Raw genomic sequence first — 13,654 nt, forward strand, 5'->3', positions numbered from 1 at the left:
TGTTTCCCGCCGGGCTGTTGTGGAGGTGGCGCCGCGGGCCAGGCGGGAGCGCGATGGCGATGGCGATGGCGGTGCGGCGCTACACGCTGGTGCTGCTGGTGCAGCCGCCGCGCGTCCTGCTGGGCCTGAAGAAGCGCGGCTTCGGCGCCGGGCTCTGGAACGGCTTCGGCGGCAAAGTGCAGGCGGGCGAGAGCGTGGAGGCGGCGGCGCGGAGGTGAGCGCGGGCCCGGCCCGGCCCGGCGGTGCGGGACCCCCCGAGTCAAATCGGCCAAATCTGGGAGGCGTGCAAGGAGCGTGTGTGGGCCTCCTAACGGCAAACCTCCTCCACCCGCCCTGCGTGGCGCTTCCGGCGTTTCCAAATCCTTTGGCGGGGGTTGGATGCCCCCGAGTGTCGCAGCCCTCAGCATAGAGGGTTGTCCTGGGTCCTCCCTTGGTACGAAACCCGGCACCTTTCTGTCCTCTGTTTTTCTCCTGAAATAAATAAGGAAGGAGTACTAAGTATTTTTCTCGAAGAGAAAAACAGAGGACGTAAAGGCGCCGGGTTTCGTATCGACAGAGGACAGCGGGACTGCGCGCGGGGTTTGTTTCTCGAAGTGAAAAATCGAGGATGTAAAGGCAGCGGGTTTCGTATGCCGTTACAGAGGACGGTCCTGTTTTCTGCTACTCTGTCCTCTACGGATGCGAACCTGATGTCTTTGTCCTCTGTTTTTCTCTGCAAGAAAATTTTTTGTTACTCCTTAGTTATTTATTTCTCTTGAAGAGAAAAACAGAGGATATAAAGGTGTTGAGTTTCGTATCCGTAGAGGGCAGAGTAGCGGGAAACTGGCAGGTCCTTTCTGCTGGCCGCCCTGGCCACGTGGCCGCTGGAGCGAGTTAGGGAGAAGGCTGCTGTTTCCATGATGTTGGTGTGCAGACAACCCCTGCTTAACGGCGTTTCGCTTGGTGCTATTTCACTATAAGGCTTGTTTGAAAGTGATACCCAATTTCACCTAGCGCTCAGCGAGTTTTGTTATAGTGCTCGTGGTCGCCATCTTGAGTCATTAGGAGCAATTGCAGTCGCCATCTTGGGTCGTCAGATACTTTCAGTTTCACTTGACGCTGGGTAGTTCAGGAACCAATTAAGAGCACTAAGCGGGGGTTGCCTGTGTAGCCAAGAGCTTCCCACCGGACCTGAATGTGGGAGGCTAACTATGCCTTGCTTCAGTCAAGGTACTACCACTACCCCCTGCCAACAAAGTGGTTTTCCCTGTGACTTGGAAAACCACCTTAGTGGTCATGGTATTTCCCCTGCCAGATAAATATTGAATTGTTCTAAACACCACGAGCATCCTCCATCCTAGCGTCTCGCCCCGGGGCTTCAGGTACTCCCAAATCCATTGGCAAACGCTCCCAAATCCTATGTACAGGCCCAAGCCCAGAGGTCTTTGAATTTGGATGCCACCAAAAACAGGCAAGCATCCTCCATCCCAGACTCGTTAGTCTGGGATGTCCAATACTTGATCTGAGCCTTCAAGAGGCTGAGAAGCGATTCCTACACTCGAACTTAGCCTACAAGAGGCCGAGAAGCGATAAATGACTTTGGGGTTTGCTGTCAGCACTTTCTTCTGACTGCTTGCCTTGAAATCAAGAAATGCTTCAACTTTGACCCAGTTCTCACACACTCACTGGTGTCTTAGAGGGAGCAATGTAAAGTAAATAAGAAAAAGGCTTATTTGCACACTTATTTGCATACTTTTTCAGTGAATGATAGTTTTTCAGCAAATACAATCATTTTATATTTAGGACCTGGCAACGTTGAATGAGAGCTCCTGCCCTCCGCCAGTCCAAGCCTTGCAGCTCTGGGGCCAGGCGCTTTCCTGACTCAGAGGCACGACTTACATGCCTGCCCAGCTCCAGCAGCAAGAGGAGTGTCTGAGGAGGAGTGGGCAGGAAAGCCACAGCGGTTCTAGGGAAGGCCGGGTGCAGGTAGACAGTGGTGTTGCTTGCAGGGAAGACCAAGCTGCGTGGGCCACTTCACCCAGTCCGCACAAGTGATGTCTTGGAGGCAGCACGAAGCGCTTCGTGTGTCTGAGCATGGCCCGGCTGGCAGGACGGACATAGAATCACAGAATCGTAGAACATGATGGTTGGAAGAGAGCACAGAAAGTGACATCTAATCCAGTGGTTCTCAGCCTTTTTTTGTTCCAGGACCCATTTGTAAACATTGATGGCCAGACCCGACCCAGCGCCCCTCACTCCTGACCTGCTGCCCCCTCTCCCAAGCCCCAGCTCCCCAGTGTATGGGGTGAGGTGGTTGGCTGGGGCATGGGGGCCCCCAAGCAGCCCCTTGCAGGCTGGAACTCTGACAGCCTACAAAGGAAAACTCCCAGTTGCCCACATTTTTCTACTTTAAAGGAGAATCCATTTTTAAAGTTTGTTCGCAACCTTTTCATATATTCTTACAACCTACTTTTGGGCTGTGAGCCACGGATTGAGAAATGCTAATCTAGTCCAACCCCTGCTCAAGGCAGGACCATCCCCAACTACATCCTTCCAGCCAAGACTTTGTCTACCTAGGTCTTAAAAACTTTGGAGCAGGGAGATTCCACGGCCTCTGGATAGCGTGTTCCAGGGCTTTATGACTCTCCTCGTAAGGGAGTTTTTCCTCATATCTAACTTCAACTTCCCTTGCTGTGACTTAAGACCATTGTTCCTTGTTCTGTCATCTGCCCCCCCTTGACATTGATTTCCTTCAGTGCTTTCTTCCATTTCACAGCCTGCTCCCACTTCTCTTCTGAAATCTGTGGGTGTCATGGTGGAAGGTGGAACAGATCACAACTTGGTCAAGGCCTTGTTTTAAAAAAAGTGCTGAGCTTCATCAGTTCTAAGACTCCTGCTGGCACTGAATTGTGCCTCTTCAGCCCCTTTCAGTAATGTCTGAATCTCTTCAGGATGGCAGCAGGGAGCTTGGTGCTGCTATGGTAAATCTCTGGCTATGTCCACCTGGCTGTCTCTCTGTGGAAAGGTCTATGCAGCAGTTACTTTGCAGCGAACTGTCCTCTGACACAGTTACTTTAGCTGCCCTTAACTGCGTCATGTGCCTTCAGATCATTTCCTTTCCTGTGAAAGGCAGGAGGGAAGTGGGCCTCACACCTGCAATCTGCTATTGGTTTATCAGGGATCTGTTACCACAGCAAATGGTCTAGATGTGATGCTTTGATTAATGCAGGATTTAATACCAAGTGCTTTGGAAAGCTCGGCATACATTAAGCCTCGAATCAGGCCTGTAGCGGTTCACTTGGTGAACAACAGGTGGTACCTACTGGGTGTGCTTTGGCTATTTGCATCATTTTGAACTTAGAGGCTGTGGCTGTAACATTAGAGGTTTTAGCCAGGTGGGGCTCGGGCAGGGAGATGGACCATAGCAGGCTAACAAAATACCCTTCCTTGGACTGTCTGTAGCAGTTTAATCTGGAGCCCTCTTGGGGCAGCACACTAAAGATTACAGCAGCATCACTCTACAGGAGCAGCTGAGGCTTTGGGATCTGGACTCCTTTCACGCCACCTGAAGTGGAATTACAGTAGCAAAAGTGTGCACTACGCCAAGCCACTTTGCAGACAGAATGATTACACATTCAACTGAGATGTCTTTTAAGTGAAGTTTCCTGCTTCACTGGGCTCTCTAGTTCGCTGGATACACAACATCTCCTAAAGCTCCCAGTGCTGTTCGCTGTGTCACATCTTATAAAAGGAGCATTTAACTAGGTCATTATTTCCAGTTTAATTTATTACCCATTATGTTTCCATCCACGGTGTAGGGAATTGAGCTGCACACAGATGTATCGAATTGCTTAGGAAGCCGTAGCAGTGTCACACCCAGCTGTCTAATTATCACAGCCTGTGAAATGAAGCTTTTAACTCCATTGCTGAGGAAAGTACTTCTATTTCAGACTCCACTATATATTCCAGGAAGATCAACTCAAATTAGTCAAAACATTAAATCAGAGTGTAATTCTGAAAAATGGGATCCATTAGGGTCATGCCAAAGAGAAATTGGAGCCCTACAGAGGGTTCCCATTATGCTGAACAAGAGGCTTGCTGCCAAAAAAAACTCCAACTACAGATTAGTCATTTTAAAGTTGAGACTAATTTTAATTAAGCACCTCAGCTGAATATATGCTAGCTTTCAAAATATTAGTAATTTCTGTATATTGGAAGAGCTATGAATGACTCTCACAGCTTTGCACCACGCCCAGTTTGCCAGGGCCAGATTACAAAAAGGTTTTGAGTACATTATGTAATTAAAGCCATTAATTTAATGCATTTCAAGCAGGCCAGCCCTGTGTGATGCAATTGAGGACTGACTGACTGGTGTGCATTAAAATGTGGTTCAGCAGTTTCCTCCTTTGAATGCAGGCCTTTGACCTTAAATATGTAATTTTACTTCCATTTTTATTAATAAAATACTGGCAAGATCTCACTTTGTCTGAATCAAAGGGTAAGCCAGTACTTAAAGGAAACCTTGTTGCCACAGAAGCAGAGATAGTAACTCCAAGTCACACTCTTCTTTGAGTCAGTGCCATCAGCTTCACGGTATTTTTCGACGTGATATGAACTTAACGTCCTGACTGCTTGTATTTATTAAAACCAGCTTGACCTTTTCCATCATGTGGGTACTAACCCAACTGTTCCGGACAAGCTTCAGCCTCAGTAATTGCAATCTGCAGATGAGTGGGATACAGCACTTCCTGTCTTAAACTGTTACATAATGGGCACATCTACTGAGATGTTTACTGCCCAGTAGACTAATTAGATGCACAGTAAACGTCTCAACGTCTACACATGTGCCCCTATTGGGTTAGAGTAAACCAATTTATTCTGCAGCAGGATAGTACTTGTAAATACAAGTACTATCCTGCTGCCCAGTAAAAACTCTTCAGTAGTGCACATGTAGATGCTGGAGGGGCTGGCTGGGGCACGAGTGCTTCAGCATGGGGTCCGCCTGCTGGTTAGCCCTGCACTAAAGCTCCCTCATGCCCCAGTCAGCCCCTCCACAGCACGTTTAACCAAGGGGTGCAGCCCCAGGTTGGCAGGCTTAACCTGGTGCCCCCTGCCAGCTGGGGCTGCTTCAGTCCTGTTCTTTGTGCTGCCCATGAATAAACTGCAGAGCTTATTGCTCCAGAGTTAATTGCTCTGGGGTGCATGTTCAAACAGTGCACCCAGGAGCACTAAACTGCAGAGCAATAAGCTCTGTAGTGTATCCATGTGCAGTAATAGCACATGTAGATGCATCCAGTATGTTGTGCAACTCAGCAGTAGTTCTATTCAGCCCTAGGAGTAGCTGAATAAGAGTAGAGGCATCTTATATCACTTCTGTGTCTCACCAAAATGTTTCAAGTCAGTGTGTGCTTGCTGGCTAGAGAATCCTATAAAACTGTTAAGTAGGGAGCTGTTATAAGAAGAGTAGACAAGCCAGATTAAAAACTTGATGTAGTACCAGAAGAAGAGAACAGGAAGTGTAAGAGAGGCCACTTTACTAAAACTCCTTTCCAGAATCTCCCATCCAGCCCATTCTTTTTCTCATAACTCAAATCCTTTATTAATACAGTCTCTTTATACTTTACACACCAGCTTTCTGCAGTGGGAAGTCAAGTGTCTGCTAGGGAGTGCAGCGCACCCACTCCATGCATGCTACACCTTAATAAGATGTAACCTCCCTTAACCACATGCATGTGGTACTGCATGTGCACTAATAGCTCTGTGCTGGATGGGCTGATTGGCACCGCATTGATTAGGTGAGCCATACATTTCTGGGCCCAGTCCTTTGACAGCAACAGTGGGCCTGGTTTGTCCAGAATCCATTGCAATCACTAGTCACAAGGTGCCATTTTCTGCCAGCCCGCCCTTGTAGTTTCTGTAGGGTGAAGTCCTCTAAACAGTGATGTTCAGAGAGAACAGAAGATCTTACAGAGTCTGTTCTTGGCATTGCATTTTATTTAAATCAAGGGCTAATGCAGCTCACATGTACTAGCACTCATCTAAAACTGCTGCAAGACCCAGCATGCACTGCTCCCTCTACCACGGTGTAAGCAGGCTGACAATTTGACTCACGCTGGAACATTATACCTTAAGACCTGCATGCACTGACATGCATCCCACCCTGTTTGCATGCTAAGCAGGTGTAAACTCCACATTCCTGAGGAAGTGCCTCTCTGACACCGAGTTTTTCCATATCCCAGCTGCTGTTAGCTTCCCCATCCATTTCTTTATCCTCATGTGCAGAAAAAGGAAGACTCTTGCTGTTTTCACCCCAGGAGCATGAGGTGCATGTCTGGCAGGGTTCAGCAGTTGAGTGAATGCTTCTTGTGTAAAATGTCTTGCAGGGAGTTGCTGGAAGAGAGTGGGCTGACTGTGGACACCTTGCAGAAGATGGGGCAGATCACCTTCGAGTTTGTAGGCAACTCTGAGCTCATGGAAGTCCACATCTTCCGAGCAGACAGTTTTCACGGCGAGCCAACAGAAAGCGAAGGTAGGTGCGTGGGTGGAGCGGCCACACACAGAGGACTTGTGTGCATCTCCCATTTCCTGCTGCTTAGGGAAATGGGATCCTATGCCCATAAAGGCAGCTCGTACATACCTAATTTGTCATTATCGCCTTCCCCATTCCCGTTAGTTGCGACCTCAGTACCCTTCAGCCTTTGTCATGCTACCACAGCCTAGGAGCTTCCTGCCAGGGTTTTTAGACAGGAGCTGGTGGCTAAGTCGATGTACGTTGTCTGAGCACCACTTCTCAGAACGTTATCTTCTCTGGAAATGCTCTTAGCTACTCCTCAAAAGTCCCTCTGAGGAGGAAGCTGGCTGTGCAGCCCAGTGGAGTATGTTGTTGGTTGTGTTTCCTCTTCTCCCCAAGGGGCTTGGAGGAAAGGGAGCAGCAAGTTCAGTTTTACCCAAACCTCTCTGTTTTCTCCCTGTTAGAAATGCGTCCTCAATGGTTTCAGCTTGATCAGATGCCTGTCAGCCACATGTGGCCAGATGATGCCTACTGGTTTCCACTGGTGATCCACAAGAAATTGTTTCTTGGCTATTTTAAGTACCAGGACCATGACACCATCCTGGAATATACGCTGAAAGAGGTAGACAAGGTACAAGAAGAAAACAAACAAACATTCCACACTTCCCACATGGGCAACATCATTCCCCAAATTGGACAAGCGATAGAGTAATGAATGTGGACATCCCCGGTTTGCGCCGCCTTCTTGCAGTGGTGTCACCAGCTGCCCAGCAACGGAGCCGTTTCTTCCAGAGAATTCAAGAAACACAAGAGGAAGTGAAGTGGCTTTCCTCAAAGGGAGAACAAAATACAGTTGTTTTTGTACTTTTACATTCCCTAGTTGTAGTCCATTATATTGTTGTTTGATGACTCCACTAGGTAGTTTTTTCCTTCACAGTTTACTTGTTAGTTTTTTTCCCTTTATGTTGGACTTTTTTTAAACATTAAATTTTTTTTAAAAACAGAGTCTGGAAATAAGACTGTCCTTGAAGAACCTTTAAACTAAGCCAGAAACAGGAGGCCTAGTCTCACACACATCAAGTGCTGGAGCCTATGCTTGGACCACTTATTTCCCAGGTGATGGCAATGGAATTGGTACTCCTTAGTTATTTATTTCCCTATGCATCCTGGCCAGGGCTTATTCCTTCCAAATAAAGAAAACACGTAGCTTCCTCTTATTCACAGTTACATCACGAAACCCAGTGAGTCATAGTCCATGCTACTAAAGCACTTTGAGGAGGTCAGGGAGGTGTGTCACTAGTTTTTTCCCCTCTGCCTAAAATAGCTACGGGAGCTTATGGCAGTTGATGAGACAGAGGATAGGGTAGCTGCGCAGCATTGCTTGCGCCCTGTGTTTTGGCTCTTAGGCTACAAATAGATGTTGCCTCCGTCCTGAGAGAAACATGACTCCCACAACAAAGTGCAGTCTTTCAGAAGTCCATGTCCATTGTCTTGTGACAAATCCTAAAAAGGTTCCTAGTAAAAAGTGCTAACAGTTGTCCTGAGGCAACCACATACATCAAAATAAATGTCCTGGGATTGAATCATTGAATCAATGGCAGGAAAGCAGCCTTGCATTTGGCTGTTCACTAAACTGCGATTGGAAGGGTGATGCATCTACACACCACTCCCAGAACATTTCTATTCTGGGACAAAGAGCACAGTTTGTCCCAGAACAAATGTAATGTCTGTTCTATGCCTTACTTCTCTTGGAGCTTCTGTGAACCTTCACTGCACAGGTTTTTGTACTATAATGGTCATTAACTCTCCTTCTCCAGAGTCCTTTTTGCTGGACAAAACAAAATGCTCAGCCCTAAAACAGGTATACCTCAACAGGCACTAATCACCTACAGCTGCAAGGTTCTTAACAAGCTGTCCTAAGGGGTGGTCAAGCTATGGTATCTGTGTCACAGGCAGCTTCCTGGTGTGGCATATGATAGGTGGGGAAGAGGATCAGAGTGCAGGGCCTCATTTGTGGCACACCTGCCAAAAAGATTAGCCCCCATTGCCCTATGAGGTCAGCCCCTAACCCAATATGCAGGGTAGTGAGAGTTTAATCCATGCAAGAAATGACACATCAACAACACTTTGCTTCTTATACAAGTTTTGTTTTTGCATCTTACAAATACATATTTTAACATTTCAGATAGAATCTTGGAATGTAATATATAATCTGTAAACATTTCCAGTCTACCAACTGTAGTAATAATTTCTTTAATTCCTGCAGTTTGATAAAGTGCTTCATACATAAGACTATTTGAGCAAAGCAAAGATACAAGATATTCCAGGCAGGCAGGATTCATGTCCTCCAAGCAAGCCTGCCTCTTCCTATCTCTCTCCAGCAGCTCTGAATAAGTACAGACTATTCAAAGTGCCCTTCTTTATGTGCTTAGTCAGCCATGGTTAGAAGGCAGAGGATAAGAGTTGGTGCCTTGCTGTCTTGCCATTCATTTTGTGTTACAAACACTTACGGAGTCTCCAGCCATCCACTTCAGCTGCAGATGCCTACACAGTGAGTGGTCTATAGGTTGGGATGGTAGTGACTAAGGTATTACACTCTGCTGGCTATTTTGTGGTCTGGGTAAGTTCAACCTGCAGTTGAACCAATTCTTATCAGAGGCCACAGACCAACTGGTCAGAGACTGAATTATCTTAGATTCTGCCTCCTAAGGCTAGGGCTGGTATACCATTATTCAGTCTTCTTTTGCTACTACTTTCTCTAGCAAGCAGTCATTTTTGTCTCTACTGCAAGTACAGACAGACATGTTTTGAATAATGAATTTCTGTCCCCAGTTGAACTGCTTCATCTTTCAGTAAAGTTCTAGTCCTGAATGTGTGATGCCAGCTTTAGAGAACCAGCAGCAACTTCCCTGCCTCATCGAGAGCTAAGAGTCAATAGTCAGGGAGAAAAGGCACTGTTCAAATGCAGTGATCATATCGGCAATTGGCAGATAAAAGGAAATAAGTATATATAGGAGCTGTGTTTTTCAAAATACCAGATGAAAAGTATTCCACCATCAGTAAAGCCTTCCTTGAGTCTGGTCAGAGTGTCATCTCTTGCCAATCTGGGCAGGAGCTAGTACCTGGCACTCCCTATCCTTCAACACCTCCAGTGAAAAGTGAGAATCTTACCCTCTTAATGTGCTTATCTACAGACCTGGCTTCTCCAAGCCCTCTGGTGTGAAGACACTTGGACTGGAAGGTTGGAGGCCTTGTTTAACAAATGACATGTTGAGTGGGTAGAAGGCCCCCTGAGGTCAGTATGTTCAGAGAAAGTTTCTATTCAGAAAGGCACATTCATTCTTTGGTGTTAGATCTCAGAGAAGTTGTGGATTATGACTAAATAGCCACAGTCTTTTTTAACTGCTTTTTTCATGTGCTTGACATTTATTGCAAAGTACTTGTCCATCAGCACAAGCTTCGGGAATTGGTCACTGAAACCATTATGCGAGATTATTACTACTTCTGAGTGCTAGACATGGTCTGTTTTAGTTAGTGATAGCATAAAAGCAGTTCACTTTCAGTTCTTCACTGTAGAGGAAATAAAGTCAATTTGACTTTTCTATGCTGCACTCTCCTAGAGCAGAGAAAGGGCTACTAGATGCCATCTTTCTGAGAACTGCATTGTATGAACCAGCAAGAGAGCAAATCCTAGAGCCAGAACCCTGCCAGTAACTAAAATACCACATTGCAGTGCCTATTAGTTCTCTCAGATGGCACCATTAAGCTCTTATTCTCTTGAAAGCAGCCAAATAAATGCCACAATGTTACACTGAACAGCAACTGCAAAACTCAGCAAAGCAATGTACGCTCACCCCAGCCTTCAGGCCATCCCTCAGTGACTAGCACAAGAAGACTGTGCATGAATGAGTGAGTATTCTCAAGTCACTGCAATCCCAAACAAACAGTTTCTTAATGCATGTTATTGGGGTTAACCTCCATAAATCTGATTATCACGCTGCATTTCACAGAGAGGCTGCAGAGCTGCTACTTAGAGGGGGAACAGCAGAGTGCTGTTACCCTCTCACTGAACATTTATTATTCCAGCATCCAATATGATTGTAATTTAACATATAGTCCTTCTGTTTTCAATCCTTTTATAAAGTGTGAATACAACAAATTCTTTCCCTTCAAGCTACTGCATGGCTCTGATCATCTACCTGCATTAGACAAATTATACATTTCCTCCCCTTTTGTCCCTATGATTTTTCAAATTTGATCTGCCCTTCAGCTGACCAAACAAATAAATGACTGATAGCAAGGGAAGGTGAGACTGACCAGGGCCAACCAACATATATCTTAAGGTGTTAACAGTCTATACTAGTGTTTAAAGATGTGCTAGCTGAAACGTCAGCCTGTTTACTCACAAAGGCAGGTCACGGGGCTCTTTGGAGGACATTTCTGTCTCAAGGATTGACCGACCTCCCTGATACCAAGCTAATATTTTGGAGAAGGGTTAGAAAACACGTTCTTAACACATAATTGGTACTGCATTTGGATAGTTCTACTTAGAGATATGGTTCACAAAAAGAATCAGATTTTGAAGATTGCAGGATCTAAAATATATTCCATATCAACAGGAAAGATGCCCAGAATGGGGAAATTCAGTTCTAATTCATGTTTGACTCAGATCTTTCATCCTAGTTAATGGCTTGCTTCACATGGATGAAGCAAAAAGAAATGTCAAAAGCTAAGTCCAAAGCTCCCTGACAGACTATCCTTTTGGTCTGGGAGGGAAAAAGTTCAGGTCTCAAACCTCTAGGCAAATTAGAGCCCTGGCACTAAACAGCCTGTCCGTCTCAAGTCTCTAGTTTACTTATTTATCCATAAGCCCCAGGAGATGCCCAAGACTCCTTTCCTATCCCCACCTGAAGAGAGCAGCAAGGGGGGAGGATGAGAGGCTTGGGGAATGGTCCAGTCCCCTTTAAGAAGATACCTTATTAAACGCCCTGTTAACGGCAGTGTATTTGTAAACAACTCAATAAAGGGCCTGTCACTTCTATTATCTTCCCACTTCTCCATGCAGATATGACCATCATCATCGATACTATAAGGTACCAGAAGAGTGGGTGGCAACACCTCTCGGATCAATACTGACTGTCACTGGGGACCTATGCATTCTGTCTTAGCCTGCAGCCTCCAATTATTAGTAGCTTTTGGGCTCCAGGAACAGCAATCCTCTAAAGCTGCCAGTATGTAAGAGGCACCACTGAATGGATGCCAGCCCACCCCAAGAGAGTAATATCCACCAAACAGCTGCCCCTCATCCAACCTACAAAAAGAGTTTTCCCCTACTAAGGAGTGTGTCAGCATTTAAACCAGTTGTCCTTCTGCGTAGCAGTTCAATTCTCTTGGAAAACTGGCTAAAAGACTGGCTGAACAGCAGCCTGTCACACATGAGGAAGCACTGCCCAATGCCCTCCTGTGAGACCCCCTCCTACTTCCATCCAGTATTTAGCGCCCCCCCCCCCCCCAAACCAACAAACAACCCCAAACTAAAATGCAGCATGCTGACCCCTACCACTGAGCAAGGCTGGGATCACCATCCAGGAGCTTTCATGCATTTGGATCAAGCAAGAAGGAAAATCAAATGCCTATGAGTGGCCCAGGGTCCTAGCCTTCAGCTCTCCTCCAAAGGCCACTAGACTTGGGCCCTACTCAGAGGAGTGAATTTTACACGGATTCTCCACACATCCTGTGCATAAAAATCGGCAGCCCGAAGGTTTACCAGCACGTGCAGATGTGTACTGCAAGAGGCTAGTTAGTAGGAGAAGCACAGGACAACTACTACAGAAGACCTGCAGCGCTCGGTATATCAGGACATTTCCCATCCTTAGGGAAAGGGATGCTGGGGGAAATGAATTTCAGCCCTGCTCCAAAGCACTTCAAAAATAGAACATAAGATTAAGATACTGTCTTTTTCTCTGTATATGCTGCCCTGTTTCCAGTCCATCTAATCCAAAGAGCAGCTTGAAGCAGCAATATTTAAAAAAAAAAAAAATAGCTATTTGGAGGAATCTTTTAAAGATCTGAAGATAGAGGAGCAGGGTGACCACTGACTGCACTTCACCTTCTTCCATGCAATTCTGAGAATTAGCTAGAAAATAAATTGTCCTCTGGGGATGATAATGGGGGTGCCGGCACATTGGTGGGTCCTACAAAGAGGCAGCTCAACTTCGGCTTCAGTTCATTCCAAACTTTACTCATCTAGAGAGGAAAAAAAGAAAAGAAAAACAGAACAGGACATGGGTCACTATCACATGGCACACTGAAGAAACTGCTAGTCACGGTGCTGAAATTATGTTTCAGGTTGTTCAAAAGTCAAAAGCATTTGCAAAGCCATTACAAAGGAAAAAAACAGCAGGGCCAGGACACTCATCCACACTCATCCATCAGACCAATGTATTAACACAAACTCTCCATGCTTTACTTTTTACATATTTATTGAGGCAGGAAAAAGATGTCCTAAGCCTTTCAATGAGACGCTCTCTTTCAATGCAAATGCTTTTAGAAAGCAATATATAGATACAAGTTCATACATGGAAAATGCTAAACAATGCATTTCAACAGATAATGAAGGCAACCTATGAGATTTTCTTTCTTGCCTTATGATTTGTTTTAACAAGCAGTCAACAGAAGATCCAGGTTACAAACACAAACCATCCATTATAGAGCAGCCAGTATCCAACAGATAATCCTGCCTCAGCCAGCCCCAAAGAGTGCCGCCCTGGGAGAGGTCTTGAGGTCACCAGGTACAATGCTCCTCCAAGGCAGTGTTTCTCAACCCACGGGTCGTTACCCAAAAGTAGGTTGCAAGACTGTATAAAAGGGGTCATAAGGAAACTTTAAAAATGGATTCTCCTTTAAAGGGGAAAAATGTGGAAATTGGCCATTCCTTTGCAGCCTGCGAGGGGCTGCTTGGGGCTTCCCATGCCCCATACACACCCTTACCCTGCCCCACAGACCCACCTCCTGTCCCACACACTCCCAGGCTGGGACCTGGAGTCAGGGACACTGGGTCGAGCCTGGCCATTGATGTTTACAAATGGGTCCTGGTGCAAAAAAGGTTGAGAGCTGCTGCTCTAAGGGCTAGGGACCAGCTCTGTTCCATTATCAGACCCAGCT

General features: G+C 46.1%; 2 protein-coding genes across 2 annotated transcripts in view; one reads left to right on the forward strand and one right to left on the reverse strand.

Annotated features, from left to right (window-relative positions):
* Window positions 1–25: 25 nt before the first annotated feature.
* On the forward strand, window positions 26–7,495 carry NUDT1 (nudix hydrolase 1). The gene is made up of 3 exons (XM_006276268.4): window positions 26–214; window positions 6,363–6,508; window positions 6,955–7,495. Exons 1-3 carry the CDS (start codon window positions 54–56, stop codon window positions 7,200–7,202), a joined length of 555 nt encoding a protein of 184 aa, XP_006276330.2. The 5' UTR covers window positions 26–53; the 3' UTR covers window positions 7,203–7,495.
* A 1,121-nt stretch (window positions 7,496–8,616) lies between these two features.
* Window positions 8,617–13,654, reverse strand: part of SNX8 (sorting nexin 8) — a 30,848-nt gene continuing 25,810 nt past the window's right edge. Inside the window, exon 11 of the mRNA XM_059716322.1 lies at window positions 8,617–12,736. Within this exon, the coding sequence (XP_059572305.1) occupies window positions 12,623–12,736 (114 nt within the window). The 3' untranslated portion in view covers window positions 8,617–12,622. The remainder of the gene's footprint in view (window positions 12,737–13,654) is intronic.

The sequence above is a fragment of the Alligator mississippiensis genome, chromosome 13 (assembly GCF_030867095.1).
Source record: "Alligator mississippiensis isolate rAllMis1 chromosome 13, rAllMis1, whole genome shotgun sequence".
Lineage (NCBI taxonomy): Eukaryota > Metazoa > Chordata > Crocodylia > Alligatoridae > Alligator > Alligator mississippiensis.